General features: G+C 40.6%; 1 protein-coding gene across 2 annotated transcripts in view; it reads right to left on the bottom strand.

The window, feature by feature from the left end:
- Positions 1-26256, bottom strand: part of TBC1D23 (TBC1 domain family member 23) — a 203832-nt gene that overhangs the window by 109692 nt on the left and 67884 nt on the right. For both annotated transcript variants that reach the window (XM_053706057.1, XM_053706058.1), the window contains exon 4: positions 22391-22595. In XM_053706057.1, the coding sequence (XP_053562032.1) occupies positions 22391-22595 (205 nt within the window). The remainder of the gene's footprint in view (positions 1-22390; positions 22596-26256) is intronic.

Here is a 26256-nt window from a genome sequence, read left to right as displayed (position 1 = left end):
ACCCCCAGTGATATCCGAGATAATCTCTTTCAAGTCAGGGCCAAACAGCGTTTTCCCCTTGAAAGGAATGTTAAGTAGCTTGTTCTTGGAAGACGCATCAGCCGACCAAGATTTCAACCAAAGCGCTCTGCGCGCCACAATAGCAAACCCAGAATTCTTAGCCGCTAACCTAGCCAATTGCAAGGTGGCGTCTAGGGTGAAAGAATTAGCCAATTTGAGAGCATTGATTCTGTCCATAATCTCCTCATAAAGAGGAGAATCACTGTCGACCGCCTTTATCAGCTCATCGAACCAGAAACATGCGGCTGTAGCGACAGGGACAATGCATGAAATTGGTTGTAGAAGGTAACCCTGCTGAACAAACATCTTTTTAAGCAAACCTTCTAATTTTTTATCCATAGGATCTTTGAAAGCACAACTATCCTCTATGGGTATAGTGGTGCGTTTGTTTAAAGTGGAAACCGCTCCCTCGACCTTGGGGACTGTCTGCCATAAGTCCTTTCTGGGGTCGACCATAGGAAACAATTTTTTAAATATGGGGGGAGGGACGAAAGGAATACCGGGCCTTTCCCATTCTTTATTAACAATGTCCGCCACCCGCTTGGGTATAGGAAAAGCTTCTGGGAGCCCCGGCACCTCTAGGAACTTGTCCATTTTACATAGTTTCTCTGGGATGACCAACTTGTCACAATCATCCAGAGTGGATAATACCTCCTTAAGCAGAATGCGGAGATGTTCCAACTTAAATTTAAATGCAATCACATCAGGTTCAGCTTGTTGAGAAATGTTCCCTGAATCAGTAATTTCTCCCTCAGACAAAACCTCCCTGGCCCCATCAGACTGAGTTAGGGGCCCTTCAGAAATATTAATATCAGCGTCGTCATGCTCTTCAGTATCTAAAACAGAGCAGTCGCGCTTACGCTGATAAGTGTTCATTTTGGCTAAAATGTTTTTGACAGAATTATCCATTACAGCCGTTAATTGTTGCATAGTAAGGAGTATTGGCGCGCTAGATGTACTAGGGGCCTCCTGAGTGGGCAAGATTCGTGTAGACGAAGGAGGGAATGATGCAGTACCATGCTTACTCCCCTCACTTGAGGAATCATCTTGGGCATCATTGTCATTGTCACATAAATCACATTTATTTAAATGAATAGGAATTCTGGCTTCCCCACATTCAGAACACAGTCTATCTGGTAGTTCAGACATGTTAAACAGGCATAAACTTGATAACAAGTACAAAAAACGTTTTAAAATAAAACCGTTACTGTCACTTTAAATTTTAAACTGAACACACTTTATTACTGCAAATGCGAAAAAACATGAAGGAATTGTTCAAAATTCACCAAATTTTCACCACAGTGTCTTAAAGCCTTAAAAGTATTGCACACCAAATTTGGAAGCTTTAACCCTTAAAATAACGGAACCGGAGCCGTTTTGAACTTTAACCCCTTTACAGTCCCTGGTATCTGCTTCGCTGAGACCCAACCAAGCCCCAAGGGGAATACGATACCAAATGACGCCTTCAGAAAGTCTTTTCTAAGTATCAGAGCTCCTCTCACATGCGACTGCATGCCATGCCTCTCAAAAACAAGTGCGCAACACCGGCGCGAAAATGAGGCTCTGCCTATGCTTTGGGAAAGCCCCTAAAGAATAAGGTGTCTAAAACAGTGCCTGCCGATATTATTATATCAAAATACCCAGATAAAATGATTCCTCAAGGCTAAATATGTGTTAATAATCAATCGATTTAGCCCAAAAAAAGTCTACAGTCTTAATAAGCCCTTTTGAAGCCCTTATTTACAATCGTAATAAACATGGCTTACCGGATCCCAGAGGGAAAATGACAGCTTCCAGCATTACATCGTCTTGTTAGAATGTGTCATACCTCAAGCAGCAAGAGACTGCTCACTGTTCCCCCAACTGAAGTTAATTGCTCTCAACAGTCCTGTGTGGAACAGCCATGGATTTTAGTGACGGTTGCTAAAATCATTTTCCTCATACAAACAGAAATCTTCATCTCTTTTCTGTTTCTGAGTAAATAGTACATACCAGCACTATTTCAAAATAACAAACTCTTGATTGAATAATAAAAACTACAGTTAAACACTAAAAAACTCTAAGCCATCTCCGTGGAGATGTTGCCTGTACAACGGCAAAGAGAATGACTGGGGTAGGCGGAGCCTAGGAGGGATCATGTGACCAGCTTTGCTGGGCTCTTTGCCATTTCCTGTTGGGGAAGAGAATATCCCACAAGTAAGGATGACGCCGTGGACCGGACACACCTATGTTGGAGAAAATGGTCATTCTTCCCTCTTTCATTGGCTGCTAAAATTAATTTAGTCAAAATGATTGCCCTACCTAAATTGCTATATGTGATGCAGAATATCCCTCTTTTTTTACATAAATCGGATCTAAAACAACTTAATGCTGCTTTTGTGCGGTTTCTATGGGATAAAACTAAAGCAAAGTTATCTCTAAAAACATAATTTATGCTTACCTGATAAATTCCTTTCTTCTGTAGTGTGATCAGTCCACGGGTCATCATTACTTCTGGGATATTACTCCTCCCCAACAGGAAGTGCAAGAGGATTCACCCAGCAGAGCTGCATATAGCTCCTCCCCTCTACGTCACTCCCAGTCATTCGACCAAGGACCAACGAGAAAGGAAAAGCCAAGGGTGAAGTGGTGACTGGAGTATAAATTAAAAAATATTTACCTGCCTTAAAAACAGGGCGGGCCGTGGACTGATCACACTACAGAAGAAAGGAATTTATCAGGTAAGCATAAATTATGTTTTCTTCTGTTAAGTGTGATCAGTCCACGGGTCATCATTACTTCTGGGATACCAATACCAAAGCAAAAGTACACGGATGACGGGAGGGATAGGCAGGCTCTTTATACAGAAGGAACCACTGCCTGAAGAACCTTTCTCCCAAAAATAGCCTCCGATGAAGCAAAAGTGTCAAATTTGTAAAATTTGGAAAAAGTATGAAGCGAAGACCAAGTTGCAGCCTTGCAAATCTGTTCAACAGAGGCCTCATTCTTGAAGGCCCAAGTGGAAGCCACAGCTCTAGTAGAATGAGCTGTAATTCTTTCAGGAGGCTGCTGTCCAGCAGTCTCATAAGCTAAACGAATTATGCTACGAAGCCAAAAAGAAAGAGAGGTAGCGGAAGCTTTTTGACCTCTCCTCTGCCCAGAGTAAATGACAAACAGAGAAGACGTTTGTCGAAATTCCTTAGTTGCCTGTAAGTAAAATTTTAGAGCACGGACTACATCCAGGTTGTGCAGTAGACGTTCCTTCTTTGAAGAAGGATTTGGGCATAAAGAAGGAACAACAATCTCTTGATTGATATTCCTGTTAGTAACTACCTTAGGTAAGAACCCAGGTTTAGTACGCAGGACTACCTTATCCGAATGAAAAATCAAATAAGGAGAATCACAATGTAAGGCTGATAATTCAGAGACTCTTCGAGCCGAGGAAATAGCCATTAAAAATAGAACTTTCCAAGATAACAACTTTATATCAATGGAATGAAGGGGTTCAAACGGAACGCCCTGTAAAACATTAAGAACAAGGTTTAAACTCCATGGTGGAGCAACAGTTTTAAACACAGGCTTAATCCTGGCCAAAGCCTGACAAAAAGCCTGGACGTCAGGAACTTCTGACAGACGTTTGTGTAACAGAATGGACAGAGCTGAGATCTGTCCCTTTAATGAACTAGCAGATAAACCCTTTTCTAAACCTTCTTGTAGAAAAGACAATATCCTAGGAATCCTAACCTTACTCCAAGAGTAACCTTTGGATTCACACCAATATAGGTATTTACGCCATATCTTATGGTAAATCTTTCTGGTAACAGGTTTCCTAGCCTGTATTAAGGTATCAATAACTGACTCAGAAAACCCACGTCTTGATAAAATCAAGCGTTCAATTTCCAAGCAGTCAGCTTCAGAGAAGTTAGATTTTGATGTTTGAAGGGACCCTGTATCAGAAGGTCCTGTTTCAGAGGTAGAGACCAAGGTGGACAGGATGACAAGTCCACCAGGTCTGCATACCAAGTCCTGCGTGGCCACGCAGGTGCTATTAGAATCACTGATGCTCTCTCTTGTTTGATTCTGGCAATCAATCGAGGAAGTAACGGGAAGGGTGGAAACACGTAAGCCATCCTGAAGTCCCAAGGTGCTGTCAGAGCATCTATCAGGACTGCTCCTGGATCCCTGGATCTGGACCCGTAACGAGGAAGCTTGGAGTTCTGTCGAGACGCCATGAGATCTATCTCTGGTTTGCCCCAACGTCGAAGTATTTGGGCAAAGACCTCCGGATGAAGTTCCCACTCCCCCGGATGAAAAGTCTGACGACTTAAGAAATCCGCCTCCCAGTTCTCCACTCCCGGGATGTGGATTGCTGACAGGTGGCAAGAGTGAGACTCTGCCCAGCGAATTATCTTTGATACTTCCATCATAGCTAGGGAGCTTCTTGTCCCTCCCTGATGGTTGATGTAAGCTACAGTCGTGATGTTGTCCGACTGAAACCTGATGAACCCCCGAGTTGTCAACTGGGGCCAAGCCAGGAGGGCATTGAGAACTGCTCTCAATTCCAGAATGTTATTGGCAGGAGACTCTCCTCCTGACTCCATTGTCCCTGAGCCTTCAGAGAATTCCAGACGGCACCCCAACCTAGAAGGCTGGCGTCTGTTGTTACAATTGTCCAGTCTGGTCTGCTGAATGGCATCCCCCTGGACAGATGTGGCCGAGAAAGCCACCATAGAAGAGAATTTCTGGTCTCTTGATCCAGATTCAGAGAAGGGGATAAGTCTGAGTAATCCCCATTCCACTGACTTAGCATGCACAGTTGCAGTGGTCTGAGGTGTAAGCGTGCAAAGGGTACTATGTCCATTGCCGCTACCATTAAGCCGATTACCTCCATGCATTGAGCCACTGACGGGTGTTGAATGGAATGAAGGGTGCGGCAAGCACTTTGAAGTCTTGTTAGCCTGTCCTCTGTCAGGTAAATCTTCATTTCTACAGAATCTATAAGAGTCCCCAGGAAGGGAACTCTTGTGAGTGGAACGAGTGAACTTTTCTTTTCGTTCACCTTCCATCCATGTGACCTTAGAAATGCCAGCACTAACTCTGTATGAGACTTGGCAGTTTGAAAGCTTGAAGCTTGTATCAGAATGTCGTCTAGGTATGGAGCTACCGAGATTCCCCGCGGTCTTAGTACCGCCAGAAGAGCACCCAGAACCTTTGTGAAGATTCTTGGAGCTGTAGCCAATCCGAATGGAAGAGCCACAAACTGGTAATGCCTGTCTAGGAAGGCAAACCTTAGGTACCGATAATGATCTTTGTGAATCGGTATGTGAAGGTAAGCATCTTTTAAATCTACAGTGGTCATGTACTGACCCTCTTGGATCATAGGTAAAATTGTCCGAATAGTCTCCATCTTGAACGATGGAACTCTTAGGAATTTGTTTAGGATCTTTAAGTCCAGGATTGGTCTGAAAGTTCCCTCTTTTTTGGGAACCACAAACAGATTTGAGTAAAACCCCTGTCCCTGTTCCGATCGTGGAACTGGATGGATTACTCCCATTAACAAGAGCTCTTGTACGCAGCGTAGAAACGCCTCTTTCTTTGTCTGGATTGTTGACAATCTTGACAGATGAAATCTCTCTCTTGGAGGAGAGTATTTGAAGTCCAGAAGGTATCCCTGAGATATTATCTCTAGCGCCCAGGGATCCTGAACATCTCTTGCCCAAGCCTGGGCGAAGAGAGAAAGTCTGCCCCCCACTAGATCCGATCCCGGATCGGGGGCCCTCAATTCATGCTGTTTTAGGGGCAGCAGCAGGTTTCCTAGTCTGCTTGCCCTTGTTCCAGGACTGGTTAGGTTTCCAGCCTTGTCTGTAGCGAGCAACAGCTCCTTCCTGTTTTGGTGCAGAGGAAGTTGATGCTGCTCCTGCTTTGAAATTACGAAAGGAACGAAAATTAGACTGTCTAGTCTTGGCTTTGTCCTGAGGCAGGGCATGGCCTTTACCTCCTGTAATGTCAGCGATAATCTCTTTCAACCCGGGCCCGAATAAGGTCTGCCCTTTGAAAGGTATATTAAGCAATTTAGACTTAGAAGTAACATCAGCTGACCAGGATTTTAGCCACAGCGCCCTGCGTGCCTGAATGGCGAATCCTGAATTCTTCGCCGTAAGTTTAGTAAGATGTACTACGGCCTCCGAAATGAATGAATTAGCTAGTTTAAGGACTCTAAGCCTGTCCGTAATGTCGTCCAGAGTAGCTGAACCAATGTTCTCTTCCAGAGACTCAATCCAGAATGCCGCTGCAGCCGTGATCGGCGCAATGCATGCAAGGGGTTGCAATATAAAACCTTGTTGAACAAACATTTTCTTAAGGTAACCCTCTAATTTTTTATCCATTGGATCTGAAAAAGCACAGCTATCCTCCACCGGGATAGTGGTACGCTTAGCTAAGGTAGAAACTGCTCCCTCCACCTTAGGGACCGTTTGCCATAAGTCCCTTGTGGTGGCGTCTATTGGAAACATTTTTCTAAATATCGGAGGGGGTGAGAACGGCACACCGGGTCTATCCCACTCCTTAGTAACAATTTCAGTAAGTCTCTTAGGTATAGGAAAAACCTCAGTACTTATCGGTACCGCAAAATATTTATCCAACCTACACATTTTCTCTGGTATTGCAACTGTGTTACAATCATTCAGAGCCGCTAACACCTCCCCTAGTAATACACGGAGGTTTTCCAGTTTAAATTTAAAATTTGAAATATCTGAATCCAGTCTGTTTGGATCAGAACCGTCACCCACAGAATGAAGCTCTCCGTCCTCATGTTCTGCCACCTGTGACGCAGTGTCTGACATGGCCCTAATATTATCAGCGCACTCTGTTCTCACCCCAGAGTGATCACGCTTACCTCTTAGCTCTGGTAATTTAGCCAAAACCTCAGTCATAACAGTAGCCATATCCTGTAATGTGATTTGTAATGGCCGCCCAGATGTACTCGGCGCTACAATATCACGCACCTCCCTCTGAGCGGGAGATGTAGGTACTGACACGTGAGGCGAGTTAGTCGGCATAACTCTCCCCTCGTTGTTTGGTGAAATTTGTTCAATTTGTACAGATTGACTTTTATTTAAAGTAGCATCAATACAGTTAGTACATAAATTTCTATTGGGCTCCACTTTGGCATTGCAACAAATGACACAGGTATCATCCTCTGAATCAGACATGTTTAACACACTAGCAAATAAACTTGTAACTTGGAAATACAATTCAATTAGAATAATATTAAAACATACTGTGCCTTTAAGAAGCACAGAAGATCTATGACAGTTGAAAATTAATAAATTGAAACAGTTATAGCCTCAATCCTTGTAAATAACACAACTTTAGCAAAGGTTTAATCCCATTAGCAAAGATAACAAATTCTGAAAGCAGGAAACAAATTACAGAATAAACGTTTTTTATCTCAGTCAAACTATAATTCTCACAGCTCTGCTGAGAGAAATTACCTCCCTCAAAATAAGTTTTGAAGACCCCTGAGCTCTGTAGAGATGAACCGGATCATGCAGGGAATACAATGAGTTGCTGACTGAAATATTTGATGTGTAGTAAAAGCGCCAAAAAACGGCCCCTCCCCCTCACACACAGCAGTGAGGGAGAACAGAAACTGTCAGAAAACAGATTAAGCAACTGCCAAGTGGAAATATAGTGCCCAAACATTTATTCACTCAGTACCTCAGTAAATGAAAACGATTTTACATTCCAGCAAAAACGTTAAACATAATCTCTAGTTATTAAACAGCTTTATGTATTTCTTACAGTGTAATTCTAGTGAAGTACCATTCCCCAGAATACTGAAGTGTAAAGTATACATACATGACATTATATCGGTATGGCAGGATTTTCTCATCAATTCCATTGTCAGAAAATAAAAACTGCTACATACCTCTATGCAGATTCATCTGCCCGCTGTCCCCTGATCTGAAGTTTACCTCTCCTCAGATGGCCGAGAAACAGCAATATGATCTTAACTACTCCGGCTAAAATCATAACAAAAACTCTGGTAGATTCTTCTTCAAACTCTGCCAGAGAGATAATAACACACTCCGGTGCTATTTTAAAATAACAAACTTTTGATTGAAGATATAAAACTAAGTATAATCACCATAGTCCTCTCACACATCCTATCTAGTCGTTGGGTGCAAGAGAATGACTGGGAGTGACGTAGAGGGGAGGAGCTATATGCAGCTCTGCTGGGTGAATCCTCTTGCACTTCCTGTTGGGGAGGAGTAATATCCCAGAAGTAATGATGACCCGTGGACTGATCACACTTAACAGAAGAAAAGGCTGTTTCAGCCTAAAGAACAAGCGGGCCTGAGTTTTCCTTCGATGCAAAAGTATAATCTAGCATGTCTAATAAAAATAGTCCCGGATTGGTTAACGGAGAAATGGCTCTTGACATTCAGAGACATGGAAAAAGATATGTTCAAACCTTATTCGCTAAAAGCATTAGTTCATATAAATCAGAAAGATTGGCCACTAGAAATTAAAATAATGAACACCTTCAAAAATCCCATAATTGCCTGGCATAAGTTATGTCACCTCTTGAATATTAATTTCCATTGTTCAAAATATCTCCCTATACAAAACAATCCGCTATTCCCGGCAGGTTATGAAACAGATGTGTTCATAAGGTGGAAAGCACAAGGACTTGAATCATTTATGCAGTGTATAGATTTAGATAACTCTGTGATACATACATTCAGTGCGCTGAAAGAAAAATGTAACCTTCCAAATTGTGATCTATTTGGATTTTTCCAAGTTAGGCATTTTCTGAATACACAACAGCTACAAGATTTTAATCGTAACTGGGAGAGAGTATATATGGGCTTAAATTGGTTTCAAATGGGAAAGGTCGCCATATCACAATGGTATAATCTTTTGCTGCTTAAGGAAGGACAAGTGGCTATGCAATGTTTACAGGAAAAATGGGCGCGGGATATACCTGCCATAGAGCTTAAAACAATTGAAAAGAGCATTGTAAGGGCATGGGCAGCGACGCCACAATTATCTTGGCGTGAATCTCATATTAAATTAATAAATAGAGTTTATATCACGCCAGTGGATGTTGGAAGATGGAATAGAGCCCAGACTTTTTCTTGCTCACGATGCAGTAGGCATAATGCTAACCTGATGCATTGCTTATGGGATTGCCCAAAAGTAAATCAATTTTGGAGTAAAGTATCGTTTTGGCTTTCTCGGATACTAAAGTATGAAGTAGCTTTGAACAATGTAGAGATACTTTTTTTGAAGAGAGTTAGGGAACGTGAAGAGAATATTATTGTTATTAATTTTGTAATACTTTGTGCAAGAAATGTTATATTTTCCTCATGGAAGTCAAATAAACAACCTTCCCTCAATAGGCTGCTTAATCAAGTAGAGGCTAAAATGATTTTGGAACAATTTGAAACCTCATTAATTTCTGAAAGTGAAATTGATAACTTTTTCAGAAAATGGAGTGATTATATATTCTTAAATCCAATAGAGATACAAATAAGACTTATCTCACCCTTTAAATATTCTAGTTGGATTCAAAATGCTCTCCTAAGGGGGACAATCAGTACTGAGATTCTTGTATAAAGCTTCTAATTACTGTCCGCTTGGGCAGACGGTGGGGAATTTGTGTGTTTTTTTTTTTTCCTCTCTCTCTTTTTCTTTTTTATTTGTTTGCCTATGTCGTTTTTTTGTGTTTGTTTTTTTTTTTTTTTTTTAATTAATTGTAAAAATCCTCCAACAAGTGTACGACTGACTGTCTGCCGTAAATGTAATCTAAATCAATATAGACTATTTAGATAGGAAAAGGTATCAAGGGATAGCTCAGAGTTTGATTAAGAGGCCCATAACTAGCCTAAGATACGTCTCAATAAAATGTTTTCTGCAGGTCTAGGTATTGCTCGTCCCAGGTTATAGACGCTGTCAACATACCAAACTATGGTTAAAAGTCTTGTCTATAATATAGTTATATGTGCTAGCTACATTTTTTAAGGCAGAAGATCATTATTATTATTGTGTTTATATGGGCTAAGCAAGATCATGTTGTATTGTAACGTCTGGGCTCATTCACCCTGCGAGGTGTAATGATCCAGCAATAATGTATAAATGTTGCTGTCTGCCTTGTTGGACAATAAATAAAAATATTAAAAAAAAAAATCCCCTGAGATCTGACCACTGCCAAAAGAGCCCCCAGAACCTTTGTGAATATTCTGGGAGCCGTGGCCAGGCCAAATGGAAGAGCAACAAATTGGAAATGCCTGTCCAGAAAAGCAAACCTCAGAAACCGATGATGATCCCTGTGAATGGGAACATGCAGATATGCGTCCTTCAGGTCTATAGTCGTCATGAACTGATCCTCTTGGACCATAAGGAAGAATGGAACCTATGGTCTCCAATTTGAAGGACGGAACTCTGAGGAATTTGTTGAGACATTTTAGGTCTAAAATGGGGCGAAAGGTTCCCTCCTTCTTGGGAACAACAAAAACAGAATTTATGCTTACCTGATAAATTACTTTCTCCAACGGTGTGTCCGGTCCACGGCGTCATCCTTACTTGTGGGATATTCTCTTCCCCAACAGGAAATGGCAAAGAGTCCCAGCAAAGCTGGTCACATGATCCCTCCTAGGCTCCGCCCACCCCAGTCATTCAACCGACGGACAGGAGGAAATATATATAGGAGAAACCATATGATACCGTGGTGACTGTAGTTAGAGAAAATAATTCATCAGACCTGATTAAAAAACCAGGGCAGGCCGTGGACCGGACACACCGTTGGAGAAAGTAATTTATCAGGTAAGCATAAATTCTGTTTTCTCCAACATTGGTGTGTCCGGTCCACGGCGTCATCCTTACTTGTGGGAACCAATACCAAAGCTTTAGGACACGGATGAAGGGAGGGAGCAAATCAGGTCACCTAAATGGAAGGCACCACGGCTTGCAAAACCTTTCTCCCAAAAATAGCCTCCGAAGAAGCAAAAGTATCAAATTTGTAAAATTTGGCAAAAGTGTGCAGTGAAGACCAAGTCGCTGCCTTACATATCTGGTCAACAGAAGCCTCGTTCTTGAAGGCCCATGTGGAAGCCACAGCCCTAGTGGAGTGAGCTGTGATTCTTTCAGGAGGCTGCCGTCCGGCAGTCTCATAAGCCAATCGGATGATGCTTTTAAGCCAAAAGGAAAGAGAGGTAGAAGTCGCTTTTTGACCTCTCCTTTTACCAGAATAAACAACAAACAAGGAAGATGTTTGTCTGAAATCTTTAGTAGCCTCTAAATAGAATTTTAGAGCACGGACTACGTCCAAATTGTGTAACAAACGTTCCTTCGTTGAAACTGGATTCGGACACAAAGAAGGTACAACTATCTCCTGGTTAATATTTTTGTTGGAAACAACTTTCGGAAGAAAACCAGGCTTAGTACGCAAAACCACCTTATCTGCATGGAACACCAGATAGGGCGGAGAACACTGCAGAGCAGATAACTCTGAAACTCTTCTAGCAGAAGAAATTGCAACCAAAAACAAAACTTTCCAAGATAGTAACTTAATATCTACGGAATGTAAGGGTTCAAACGGAACCCCTTGAAGAACTGAAAGAACTAGATTTAGACTCCAGGGAGGAGTCAAAGGTCTGTAAACAGGCTTGATCCTAACCAGAGCCTGAACAAATGCTTGAACATCTGGCACGGCTGCCAGTCTTTTGTGAAGAAAAACAGATAAAGCAGAGATCTGTCCCTTTAGAGAACTTGCAGATAATCCTTTCTCCAAACCTTCTTGTAGAAAGGATAGAATCTTAGGAATTCTTATCTTGTTCCATGGGAATCCTTTAGATTCACACCAACAGATATATTTTTTTCATATTTTATGGTAAATTTTTCTAGTTACAGGCTTTCTAGCCTGAATCAGAGTATCTATTACAGAATCTGAAAACCCACGCTTTGATAAAATCAAGCGTTCAATCTCCAAGCCGTCAGTTGGAGGGAAACCAGATTCGGATGTTCGAATTGACCCTGAACAAGAAGGTCCTGTCTCAAAGGTAGCTTCCATGGTGGAGCCGATGACATATTCACCAGGTCTGCATACCAAGTCCTGCGTGGCCACGCAGGAGCTATCAAGATCACCGAGGCCCTCTCCTGATTGATCCTGGCTACCAGCCTGGGGATGAGAGGAAACGGTGGCAATACATAAGCTAGGTTGAAGGTCCAAGGTGCTACTAGTGCATCTACTAGAGTCGCCTTGGGATCCCTGGATCTGGACCCGTAGCAAGGAACCTTGAAGTTCTGACGAGACGCCATCAGATCCATGTCTGGAATGCCCCATAATGGAGTTATTTGGGCAAAGATTTCCGGATGGAGTTCCCACTCCCCCGGATGGAATGTCTGACGACTCAGAAAATCCGCTTCCCAATTTTCCACTCCTGGGATGTGGATCGCAGACAAGTGGCAGGAGTGATCCTCCGCCCATTGAATTATCTTGGTCACTTCTTTCATCGCCAGGGAACTCCTTGTTCCCCCCTGATGATTGATATATGCAACGGTCGTCCTGTTGTCTGACTGAAACCTTATGAATTTGGCCTTTGCTAGTTGAGGCCAAGCTCTGAGAGCATTGAATATCGCTCTCAGTTCCAGAATGTTTATCGGGAGACGAGACTCTTCCCGAGACCATAGACCCTGAGCTTTCAGGGATTCCCAGACCGCGCCCCAGCCCACTAGGCTGGCGTCGGTCGTGACAATGACCCACTCTGGTCTGCGGAAGCTCATTCCCTGTGACAGATTGTCCAGGGTCAGCCACCAACGGAGTGAATCTCTGGTCTTTTGATCTACTTGAATCGTCGGAGACAAGTCTGTATAATCCCCATTCCACTGTCTGAGCATGCACAGTTGTAATGGTCTTAGATGAATTCGTGCAAAAGGAACTATGTCCATTGTTGCAACCATCAATCCTATTACTTCCATGCACTGCGCTATGGAAGGACGAGGAACAGAATGAAGTACTTGACAAGAGCTTAGAAGTTTTGATTTTCTGACCTCTGTCAGAAAAATCCTCATTTCTAAGGAATCTATTATTGTTCCCAAGAAGGGAACTCTTGTTGACGGGGACAGAGAACTTTTTTCTTTGTTCACCTTCCATCCGTGAGATCTGAGAAAGGCTAGGACGATGTCCGTATGAGCCTTTGCTTTTGACAGGGACGACGCTTGAATCAGGATGTCGTCCAAGTAAGGTACTACTGCAATGCCCCTTGGTCTTAGAACCGCTAGAAGGGACCCTAGTACCTTTGTGAAAATCCTTGGAGCAGTGGCTAATCCGAATGGAAGTGCCACAAACTGGTAATGCTTGTCCAGAAAAGCGAACCTTAGGAACTGATGATGTTCCTTGTGGATAGGAATATGTAGGTACGCATCCTTTAAATCCACGGTAGTCATAAATTGATTTTCCTGGATAGTAGGCAGGATCGTTCGAATAGTTTCCATTTTGAACGATGGTACCCTGAGAAATTTGTTTAGGATCTTTAGATCCAAAATTGGTCTGAATGTTCCCTCTTTTTTGGGAACTATTAACAGATTGGAATAAAATCCCATTCCTTGTTCTCTTATTGGAACTGGATGTATCACTCCCATCTTTAACAGGTCTTCTACACAATGTAAGAATGCCTGTCTCTTTATTTGGTTTGAAGATAATTGAGACCTGTGGAACCTTCCCCTTGGGGGTAGTTCCTTGAATTCCAGGAGATAACCTTGAGAAACTATTTCTAGCGCCCAAGGATCCTGAACATCTCTTGCCCAAGCCTGAGCAAAGAGAGAAAGTCTGCCCCCCACTAGATCCGGTCCCGGATCTGGGGCTATCCCTTCATGCTGTTTTGGTAGCAGTGGTAGGCTTCTTGGCCTGCTTACCCTTGTTCCAGCCTTGCATTGGTTTCCAGGCTGGTTTGGGTTGTGAAGTATTACCCTCTTGCTTAGAGGATACAGAATTAGAGGCTGGTCCGTTTCTGCGAAAGGGACGAAAATTAGGCTTATTTTTAGCCTTAAAAGATCTATCCTGTGGGAGGGCGTGGCCCTTTCCCCCAGTGATGTCTGAAATAATCTCTTTCAAATCAGGTCCAAATAATGTTTTACCTTTGAAAGGAATGTTAAGCAATTTTGTCTTGGAAGACACATCCGCTGACCAAGACTTTAGCCAAAGCGCTCTGCGCGCCACGATAGCAAACCCTGAATTTTTCGCCGCTAATCTAGCTAATTGCAAAGCGGCATCTAAAATAAAAGAGTTAGCCAATTTAAGTGCTTGAACTCTGTCCATAACCTCCTCATACAAAGATTCTTTACTGAGCGACTTTTCTAGTTCCTCGAACCAGAAACACGCTGCCGTAGTGACAGGAACAATGCATGAAATTGGTTGTAGAAGGTAACCTTGCTGTACAAAAATATTTTTAAGCAAACCCTCTAATTTCTTATCCATAGGATCTTTGAAAGCACAACTATCTTCAATAGGAATAGTAGTGCGTTTGTTTAGAGTAGAAACCGCCCCCTCGACCTTGGGGACTGTCTGCCATAAGTCCTTTCTGGGGTCGACTATAGGAAATAATTTCTTAAATATAGGGGGGGGGGGAACAAAAGGTATGCCGGGCCTTTCCCACTCTTTATTTACTATGTCCGCCACCCGCTTGGGTATAGGAAAAGCGTCGGGGGGCACCGGAACCTCTAGGAACTTGTCCATCTTACATAATTTCTCTGGAATGACCAAATTGTCACAATCATCCAGAGTAGATAACACCTCCTTAAGCAGTGCGCGGAGATGTTCTAATTTAAATTTAAATGTCACAACATCAGGTTCAGCTTGATGAGAAATTTTTCCTGAATCTGAGATTTCTCCATCAGACAAAACCTCCCTCATGGCCCCTTGAGATTGGTGAGAGGGTATGTCAGAACAGTTATCATCAGTGTCCTCTTGCTCTTCAGTGTTTAAAACAGAGCAATCGCGCTTTCTCTGATAAGTAGGCATTTTGGATAAAAGATTTGCTATGGAGTTAACCATTACAGCCGTTAATTGTTGCATGGTAATAAGTATTGGCGCACTAGATGTACTAGGGGCCTCCTGTGTGGGCATAACTGGTGTAGACACAGTAGGGGATGATGTAGTATCATGTTTACTCCCCTCATTTGAGGAATCATCTTGGGCAATATCATTATCTGTGGCATTACTGTCCTTACTTTGTTTGGACACTATGGCACAATTATCACATAAATTTAAATGGGGAGACACATTGGCTTTCATACATATAGAACATAGCTTATCTGATGGTACAGACATGTTAAACAGGCTTAAACTTGTCAACAAAGCACAAAAAACGTTTTAAAATAAAACCGTTACTGTCACTTTAAATTTCAAACTGAAAACACTTTATTACTCAATATGTGAAAAAGTATGAAGGAATTGTTCAAAATTCACCAAAATGTCACCACAGTGTCTTAAAGCATTAAAAGTATTGCACACCAAATTTCAGAGCTTTAACCCTTAAATTAACGGAACCGGAGCCGTTTTCAAATTTAACCCCTATACAGTCCCAGCTATATGCTTTGCTGAGACCCAACCAAGCCCAGAGGGGAATACGATACCAAATGACGCCTTCTAGAAGCTTTTTTAGTGATTCTTAGATCCTCACACATGCATCTGCATGCCTTGCTCTCCAAAAAAAACTGCGCAGTAATGGCGCGAAAATGAGGCTGAGTCTATAACTAGAAAAGCCCCCAGACTAAAAAAGGTGTCCAACACAGTGCCTGCCGTTTTTTAAACGTTCCCCGAGATTATAATGCCAATTATTAGCTACAATCTGCATAATATGCCCCAATAAAGCAATCGTTTTAGCCCATAAAAATGTCTACCAGTTTTTAAGCCCTTTTTTAAGCCCTTTATTCTTTTATATTTGACTAAGAAAATGGCTTACCGGTCCCCATGAGGGGAAATGACATCCTTCCAGCATTACATGGTCTTGTTAGAAATATGGCTAGTCATACCTTAAGCAGAAAGGTCTGCTAACTGTTTCCCCCAACTGAAGTTACTTCATCTCAACAGTCCTGTGTGGAAACAGCAATCGATTTTAGTTACTGTCTGCTAAAATCATCTTCCTCTTACAAACAGAAATCTTCATCCTTTTCTGTTTCAGAGTAAATAGTACATACCAGCACTATTTTAAAATAACAAACTCTTGATAGAAGAATAAAAACTACATTTAAACACCAAAAAACTCTTAACCATCTCCGTGGAGATGTTGCCTGTGCAACGGCAAAGAGAATGACTGGGGTGGGCGGAGCCTAGGAGGGATCATGTGACCAGCTTTGCTGGGACTCTTTGCCATTTCCTGTTGGGGAAGAGAATATCCCACAAGTAAGGATGACGCCGTGGACCGGACACACCAATGTTGGAGAAAACATTTGAATAGAATCCTAGGCTGAGACAATCACTCACAGGGAAGACAGGTCCTCTACACATTTTAAAAAGGCCTCTTTTTTCACCTGGTTTGCAGATAATCTTGAGCGGTTGAATCTGCCCCTGGGAGGACAAGTCTTGAAACCTATTCAGTGACTTTGGGATACTATGTCAACAGCCCAAGATCTGGGACATCGCAAATCCAGGCTTGTCGAAAAAAGGAGAATCTGCCCCCCACCTGATCCAAGACTGGCCCGGGGCCAGACGCTTCATGCTGATTTAGCATCAGACAAAGGCTTTTTGGAATGCTTTCCTTTATTCCAAGACTGTCTGGGTCTCCAAGAAGACTTTGACTGCTTCGGCTTGGAAGAGTAAGAGGGAGACATCTGTCCTTTGAAGTTACGAAAGGACCGAAAATTAGACTTTTGGCGACCCTTAGGCCTTTTTTTCTTATCCTGGGGTAGGAAAGCCCCTTTCCACCAGTAATCTCGGACATTATCTCAGCCAGACCAGGACCAAAGAGAGTTTTACCCTTATAAGGTAAAGATAGCAGTTTGGACTTAGAAGTTACATCCACCAACCAAGATTTTAGCCACAAAGCCATGCGAGCTAGAACAGTGAAGCTGGACGTCTTGGCTCCCAGTCTAATCACTTGCATACTGGCGTCAGACATAAAATAATTAGCCAGTTTACGAGCCTTGCTCCTATCTTGGATCTCCTCTATAGAGGTCTCTTCTAAAATTAGCTCAGACAGAGCATCGCACCAATAAGATGCAGCACTGTACATGTACATCTTCTTTAAGGAAGCTTCAAGCTTCTTATCCATAGGGTCCTAAAAAGAACAACTATCCTCAATAGGAATAGTAGTTCTTTTGGCTAGAGGAGAGATAGCTCCTTCTACCTTAGGAACTGTTCGCCACAAATCACGTATGGAGTCAGCAACATGAAATATCTTTTTAAAAGCAGAAGAAGAGGAAAAAGGAACCCCTGGCTTATCCCATTCCTGAGCTATAATCTGACATACGGTCTGGAACAGGAATAACTTCCACGGAAGAAGGAACGTCATAATATTTATTGAGTTTACTAGACTTTTTAGGGATGACGAAATTGACATCTTCAGATTCTGCAGAATTTCCTCCCACAGAGAGTCTGAAATCTCACCCTCAGAGGCTACTATCCGACACCTGGGAAGAGTTGACTAGCAAAGGTTTAGCTTTTTTAGAAATCTTATCTGAAAAATTCTTGGATTTCCTCTTATGTTTCCCCAAAGTAGGGAAAGCAGATAAAGCTGCAAACACAGCAGACGAAATCTGTGCAGCAAAATCGCCTGGCAAATAAACACCCCCAGGAGGATGAGAGGAACTGCAAGGCACTGTATGTGAAACTGACAAGGCTTGAGACGTTTGAGAAGAAAGCTGAGGCATAGCCTGCACAGCAATATCCTGGGAGACATGTGGCTCAGAAGGGAGTAACTTGTTTTTAGACTTTAAAGTTTTGGATAGACAAGAGGAACAAAACTGCATAGGCAGGGCAATTTTAGCCTCTAGACTTAGTAAACATTTGTGCATAGAAATAGAATTATCCTGTTCTGTGTCCATAGCTGAACAAATCCCACTAATAACTAAAATGCAAATTTTCTTTTAAAACAGCAGGACTGTGAGGAAAAAATGTTTAATCACTTTCCACCCGACAACAGAATAATAATAATCACTAACACCCTCCTTTTACAGTTAGTTAGACGATCGTGCAGACAGATTAAAATCAAGGTACCACTAAACCTCAGTCTGAGGTGCCCTACCATAACTGGACCAGGAGCTGCCACTAGTAATTAGATAAAGGACTACCCAGCCATAGACAGAATTTCCAACTTAGCAAGACGATCGTCAAGTACCAGCCGACAGGGAAATTTCACTCAGACAGAGAAAGTTCCGCTCAGCGTAATAGCCGGAAGAGGAGAAAGAAACCTGTCCGGCAAAGAAGAAAAGAAACTGCGCCACAGTAAAAAGGCGCGCGTCTCAAGTTAAACTCTTTCTTCTTCACACTGCTCCCCTTGAAACACAAACACTGCACATAAAAGGGTTCCATTCATGTATAAAATAAAAGGAAGGACCTTTAAATAAAATTCCCATCAGCCACGTTTGAGAAATACTAGATCCCATATAGGAAAAAAGTATTAACCCCTTAGTCTCCAGAGTTACACATACAAACAGGCCTGCAGACTGCCCTAGTGTACCCTGACTAAAAGGATAACTGAGTGCTAAATGATCCAATAGAGGATTTAACCCCTAAAAGTGCAAACCTTCAGTACCTAGAAGGCAAAAGCACTTACATGGAGTCTCCTGCTGTCGAGCAGAAAGACAGCTACAAGGGTTTGATAGATATTCCACTCTCTATCAGGGACCTGTAGATGAAGAAAGAACAGAGTAACTAATTCAGGCTTTTTGCAAAGGGGTAGCAATTATGCTAGAATTAAAGAAAAGACCACCGTGCTGCATTCTAACTACTAAAAGGTCACCAGTACTCTTACTAAAGAGATTGACATGGACTGAGCCAAACCATAATCCTTGCTTGCAGGGAAAAGTATTAATCTTCTCAGACACTCATCTTCGCTATCCTCCCGTCACAGAGGCAAATAATGACTGGGGGTTATGGGTAAGGGAAGTGACACTTAATAGCTCTGCTGGGGTGCTCTCTGCCTCCTCCTGCTGGCCAGGAGTTAAATATCCCACTAGTAATTAGAATGATGTTGTGGACTCTCCATGCAATTGGAAAGAAAAGGTACAAAACCATCACAATTGGCACCCCTGATGGAACCAGGAGAGAAAATAATTAAAATACATTTGATTAAAATGATACCTAGGTCCTCTTACATGTAAGGGAAGATACTAAGGTATCCTGGCTTACCAAGATATGCAGAATTTTCAAAAGCTGTATGAATTTTTAAAGGACCAGTCAACACAGTAGATTTGCATAATCAACAAATGCAAGATAAGAAGACAATGCAATAGCACTTAGTCTGAACTTCAAATGAGTAGTAGATTTTTTTCTGACAATTTTAAAAGTTATGTCTTCTTCCACTCCCCCTGTACCATGTGACAGCCATCAGCCAATCACAAATGCATACACGTACCATGTGACATCCATCAGCCATTCACAAATGCATACACACTTATTCTTGCACATGCTCAGTAGGAGCTGGTGACTCAAAGAGTTTAAATATAAAAAGAATGTGCACATTTAGTTAATGGAAGTAAATTGGAAGGTTGTTTAAAATGGCATCCTCTATCTGAATCATGAACGTTTAATTTTGATTGAGTGTCCCTTTAAGTGCAGAATGGCAGAAAAATTCACTATATAGAAAATGTATTTTACAGTATACAATTAATATTGTGGCCTTTGAGCTAGCTATAATTAATTAATAATAATAATAATAATAATAATGCAAATGTAGCTTTATTGTAACTAACATACTATATTGTACAAAAGTCCAATAACAGAATTATGAAAATTGCTTATTAGAAAGCAAGAGAAATTCTAAATAGATCTCTGGCCCTCTATTTTCTTTAAAGCTATATAGATAATGTCCTATTGCCTAACCAAAGAGGAACACTTCAATCAAACTCAAATCAATAAGTTTAACTGTAAAACTATACTGATATTGTAATTATGTATTACTTCCCTCAGGTGAGCTAATTAATTGTGATAGGCTTTACGTAGTTGCAAATAATTTGTTAGATATTTCCTGTAAAACTGGTCTTATCTGTCAACAATAACACTGGGTCAGTCAGGAAATATGGTAATAAAATTAACATTTTTATATTTTTTATCATGAAAATGAGCTCGCCTGCAATTTTACAGCTATAATGAGAATTCAGTCTTTCTATAACTTTAAGACCTTAATGGCAAAATTTGTTATACATTATTCAGAACTGAGCCTTCATAGCAGTAGTTGTGTTCTTATATATTTTAAACACTACTAAATAAACATGTTTAAAAATACTGTATGTGTGTGTGTGTATTTATGCAGATATATCTACAGCACATTAAATATGTGCTTAAACATCTACAAAAATAATTTATAGAAAGGTTTCTTTTTGCATTACAAGGGGAAATAATATACGTTATAATAGAGGACAAAAAGGGCTCGAGTTATCAAGCCTTTTTCTCCACTTTGACTGCAGATTCACAAGTGAAACTGCAGTCAGGATTTACCAAGCAGCGATCGATAAGCCACTGCTTACCTGCCACATGTTTTCTAACTCTTAGGTGGAGAATTTCAATCTCCCTGGTCTCTTCTGACCGGGCAGATTGACAACCCATGCACGCGCGGGATTGACTGTGTGTGGGCAGGGGCGGGGTTGCATGCGAGTGCACAGGAGCGCTTGTGTGTAATGGAATATGTGGGCAGCAGATTGTTGTTCACCAGAGGAGAAGACAGGCAGAGAGGGCTGAATATGTCTGCCTGGGTTTGCAAATTGAGCTCAAATGAGCTGTTTGTGAAAGATAGAAATTATTAAATTGGTAAAGGCAGAAAAATAGTGAAGGCCACTTAAAAAAAAAAGGTGTTCTTACATATGGCCCCAGGGCCTTATGTTGATCATCAAATTAATATTAATTCTTATCCTTATTCTTTTCATTTCTTTTTTTAAATAACAGGTTTCAGTATGAGCATCAAATAGATCAACCAATAGTATTTGTATGAGTTATAAACCTATGAAGCACAAACCCATTTCTATGATATCACGAATGACAAGTTTTTATTAAGTTTCAGATAAAGATGCAACCCAAGTTATCTACAAACATTTAATTTTTTTTATTATAATATATTTAAAAAGCATGTTTTGCTATGATCCTCAAACCAATTTACTTGACACAGTTCAATGTTGCTGCTAGACTTCAAGGTTAAACATAATTTAAAGGGACATTAAACACTAAATACATGCTAGATAGAATGATGCATTCAAAGAAAAGATTAGTCCATGACTAACATGTAGATGTATTTTTTAAAGTTTCATTAGTTGTTTAAAAAGTGACAAAATAAGTATAAAGTTTTAGTGTCTATAAAACACTGGGAGCTGCCATGTTGTAACTTGTGTTACTTTCTCTGCTGTGGCCAATTAGGGACCGTTATAAATAGGTCACTAGAGTGTGCAGCCAATGGTTGTGCTGGATTTAACAGTGTTCTGCACTTCCATTTCTAACAGGAACTGAAAAGCTCACAATTTCAGAATGGGATTACAGGTAAAGAGTACAAAATAAATAATGAAAGTATATTGCAGAGTTGTTTTATATATACAATTTATCATTTTATATTACCATCTCAAAGTGTTTAATGTCCCTTTAATGCCTGCAGGCATTAGAACATTAATGTCTTTAGATTGTTAGGTTCAGAAGTCCTCGTTAAACATTCTCCTGATTAGAAAAAAAGTGTAATCTTTGTGGACTATGTACGCAGGCAATAAAACATGCAAATGGGGTAGTTACTGATTGTGTAATAAACTTGCATTATAAAAAAATGATAAATAAGATAACTTTGCAGGATTAGGAATAAAAAAACTAAAAAACTAAGTAATCAAGGAAACTATAGCCATTTAATATGGGAAATTGAATAATACTAAGAAAATGTGGTAAAGTAAATTAGAAATAAATATATATTAGTAGTATTTTGTCTGTTTAATATCAACATAATACAATAAAAAAAATCTGAAAATCATGCAATAAAAGCAATGTCAAAAAATCTGAAAATTAAAAGTAAATATAGTTGTTAGAAACATATGGTTATAATAAGAAAATGCTCTAAGGTATTCTTACTGCACTATTGCATGTTTAAAAGTGTGAGGTTAAACATTATGAATAATTCCATACACATTTACAAAGATTAATAAAGATGTATAGCTTTACCTGGGAATATATTTATTCATAAGTGCATAGAAGCAATTGTATAAATCACTCCGTGGCATCTGAAGGTCCAGCAGCGGTTTAAGTAGATATAACCAGCTGACATCTTCATGGTACTTAACATTCCGGGATTTACAATAAAACGTAACAGCAGATTCAATATCAACAAGAATTGACGATTTCCGATCTTCTGGTATTGACAGCTGGTCTAAAGAAAACAAATTAGAAAACAATTAATAAAAGGAACACATTTTGGCTATGTTTTATGTGTTTAAATGGAAACAGATTCTTAATTAAACCCCTTTTCAATGCCCTAGGTTGCTTCAGCGATTCAAGTCTAAATGCTATTTTGATATATGTGTGCATGAAACAGTTAAACTTAAAGGGACAGTCTAGGCCAAAATAAACTTTCATTATTCAGATAGAGCATGTCATTTTAACCAGTTTTCCAATTTACTTTCATCACCAATTTTGCTTTGTTCTCTTGGTATTCTTAGTTGAAAACTTAACCCAGGAGGTTCATATGCTAATTTCTTAGACCTTGAAGGCCACCTCTTTTCAGAATGCATCTAGCAGTTTTTCACCACTAGAGGGTGTTAGTTCATGTATTTCGTATAGATAACACTGTGCTCGTGCACGTGAAGTTATCTGGGAGCAGGCACTGATTGGCTAAACTGCAAGTCTGTCAAAAGAATTGAAATAAAGGGGCAGTTTGCAGAGGCTTAGATACAAGATAATCACAGAGGTTAAAAGTATATGTCAAGTTTTAATAGTTACAACAACTTTTAAATAGTTACAACTACTTTTAATCAGTTATATCTAGTTGTAACAACTAATAGACATTCCTTTACCAAGTTAACCTGCACGGCTACAGCTGAAGACACTACATACAGAGCCGTATACTTAAGAGAACAGAAAGACTCTGAGAGGATACATCAATACACAGTATACTAGCCGCTGTTAAGGTGCTAGCAGGCGAGACGGCACTGGTCATAGTACAGTGCAATTACTTTTGGTAAGCATACTATATGTCTTCTCCATTTCTTTGAAAAGACAATATTACGCTATGTGGAGTCCCCTTTCTATTTCCTAAGGTTCACACACCTATGAGCTGAATCCTCAAAAAGACAAGGGACATCTGGAAAATATATACCTATATACAGTGTACTGGCCGCTGAATAAAGTGCCAGCAGGCGATACCGCACTGGTCAGAGTTCAGTGCAATTTTTTCTGGTAAGCGCAATATTTGTGTTTAATATAATTTTGAAGCAAACAATATCACACTATTTGGCGCCCTCTCTTTTTTCCTTTTTCTCCAACTACAGTGACACCCCTGCTCTCTGGGACCAAGAGGAGCTGCCCCGCCAGGAAACGTCCGGCGGCAATCTTTTTATATGGACTAAAACATTGTGATCAGTACTATTGGGACACAGTATTTTATTTTGATAATAATCACATTGTCGTGAATTATATATTTTTAGTCTTTATTCATTTTATTTTTCTGTCATTCCCCCACTCTATTCCCGCCCCCTTTGTTTTTTAAATCTGACAGCGCGCCTTTTGTATCCCCGTCTGGGATATTACAGAGTTACCTTACCAAACCTATTTAAATCTTAGTTGAATCTGGTTTGGCCACGCCCACCAGCCGCTTCATTGTCATATTACCCATTTTGCAGCTACTTCCACGATTCAGATGACTCACCACCCAGCTGCAACCATGCCCTGTGGCCTCTCTGCTTGATTTAATCTCTAACTGCACGTAGATTGTGCAGTTTGTTACATGGCTGGAGATGCTAGCTCACTTGACATCTATAAACCTATGCGATCGCTCAAAATACATGGGGACTATCCAACCACTTGATCACATTGCCCAATTAAACATCTTCAAATGACTCAAGGCTACCCCTCCCTCCCAGTATATGAATGCATACTAATTAGCCATGTGGACCCACCTCCTCTCCCATACTTCATAAAGGTACATACAAGTGGGTCTTTCTCATCATTACCATCTACGAGATGTCACTAGATCGGACTGTAGTATACTTCTGGCTTCACAGATATTCTATCTATATTAGATTATGTATGCGATTTCCAATCCCCACTGTTTTATATTCTGCCTTGAATCATGGAACGCATTGGGGTGCGAATGTTCACTGAAATATATTGGCAGAATGAAAAGAAGTTTTAAGACCAGAGTAGCTGAACATATACGAAACAAAACTTGAAAAAGCCTATTAAAGGGACACTGAACCCAAATTTTTTCTTTCAGGGTTCAGATAGAGCATGCAATCTTAAGCAACTTTCTAATTTACTCCTATTATCAAATTTTCTTCATTCTCTTGGTATCTAGACAAAATTATGCTAAATTTAAGACAATAGATAATAAATAGTCACAGTCATGTGATCAGGGGGCTGGAAGAAGGTTCCTAGATACAAGGTAATCACAGAGGTAAAAAGTATATTAATATAACTGTGTTGGTTATGCAAAACTGGGGAATGGGTAATAACGGGATTATCTATCTTTTAAAACAACAACAATTCTATGGTAGACTGTCCCTTTAAGGTGGTATATTCTCCATCAAAGTAATCTCCAAAAGACCAGAAATTGTCTAAATTCACATTAAAATTGTTGGAATTAATAAGAGGAGACGTCCTCAATTTGTTTAAATATATGTTTTTAATAAACCATTAAGATTTCATATATTAACGACAATGTTTTAACTGTGTTGCTTGATGCACTAAAATATATACTTTTCCAAGGTATTAACCCTATGCTTTCTAGCGCTTTGTTTTTTCCTCTTTTCTGTTTACCATGTCCTGGCTGTGAGACCAGTTAAAACAATAGCTCATGTAGGGTTAATTTTGTAGGGCTTTAAGTTTTTTTTTTCATCTACGTAAAAGTTAGACCTACTGGATCCACTGGCTACTGGCTGGGTACATTGGATCCAGCAGGATTAAATGTTAACGTTGATTTAGCAGCTTTTTTATTAAATCCATAAGACATTTAACCTCTTAAGGACATATGACGGAATTTTTCCGTCATAAAACAATTGAGCAAACTGAAAGCTGTGTCCTTAAAGGGTTATGGGGCCAATCATGGGGCTAATGTTTACCCAGTTTTGAGCTAGGTATTCAGGGTCTCTTAAAAATGTAGAGTTCATGTGATAAGGAGAATGGGAAACTACTATTTTTCAGGTAGTTTTTCCTCCCTACTTTTCCCTCTAGAGAGCTTGATTGAGTAGTCTGTAGAAAATTAATGTTGTGGGGATAGCAGTGAATTACACTTCATTGGGGAAGTGCATCCACCATTGCTGGACCGATTGAATGTGGAAATGTATTCTATGGGTCTTGGCGAAATACGGGGGGGAGGGGGGGAAGACGACCGCATACATAATCTAATGTAGATAGAATATCTGTGAAGCCAGAAATATACTACAGTACGAGCTAGTGACATTTTGTAGATGGTAATGATGAGAAGGGCCCACATGTATGTACCTTATGAAGTAGTATGGGGGAGGAGGTGGATTACATGAAGGAAAGTAGGTTTAGTTTACATCATACACATATCCACATGGCTAATTAGTATGCATACATATACTGGGAAGGAGTAGTAGCCTTGAGACATGAATATTTAATTGGGAAACGTGATCAAGTGGGTGGATAGTTCCCAAGTATTTTGAGAGCTTGTATAGGTTTATAGAAATCCCGTGGACTAGCATTTCCAGCCACGGAACGAACTGCAAAAATCAAGCAGAGAAGCCGTAGGGAATGGTTGCAGGTGGGAAATTAGTCATCTGAATCGTGGGAGTAGATGCAAAAGGGGCAATATGCCAATGAAGTGGCTGACGGCCATGACCAAACCAGATCCA

Source organism: Bombina bombina, chromosome 3 (assembly GCF_027579735.1).
Source record: "Bombina bombina isolate aBomBom1 chromosome 3, aBomBom1.pri, whole genome shotgun sequence".
NCBI lineage: Eukaryota > Metazoa > Chordata > Amphibia > Anura > Bombinatoridae > Bombina > Bombina bombina.
This window is presented reverse-complemented; position numbering and strand designations above follow the sequence as displayed.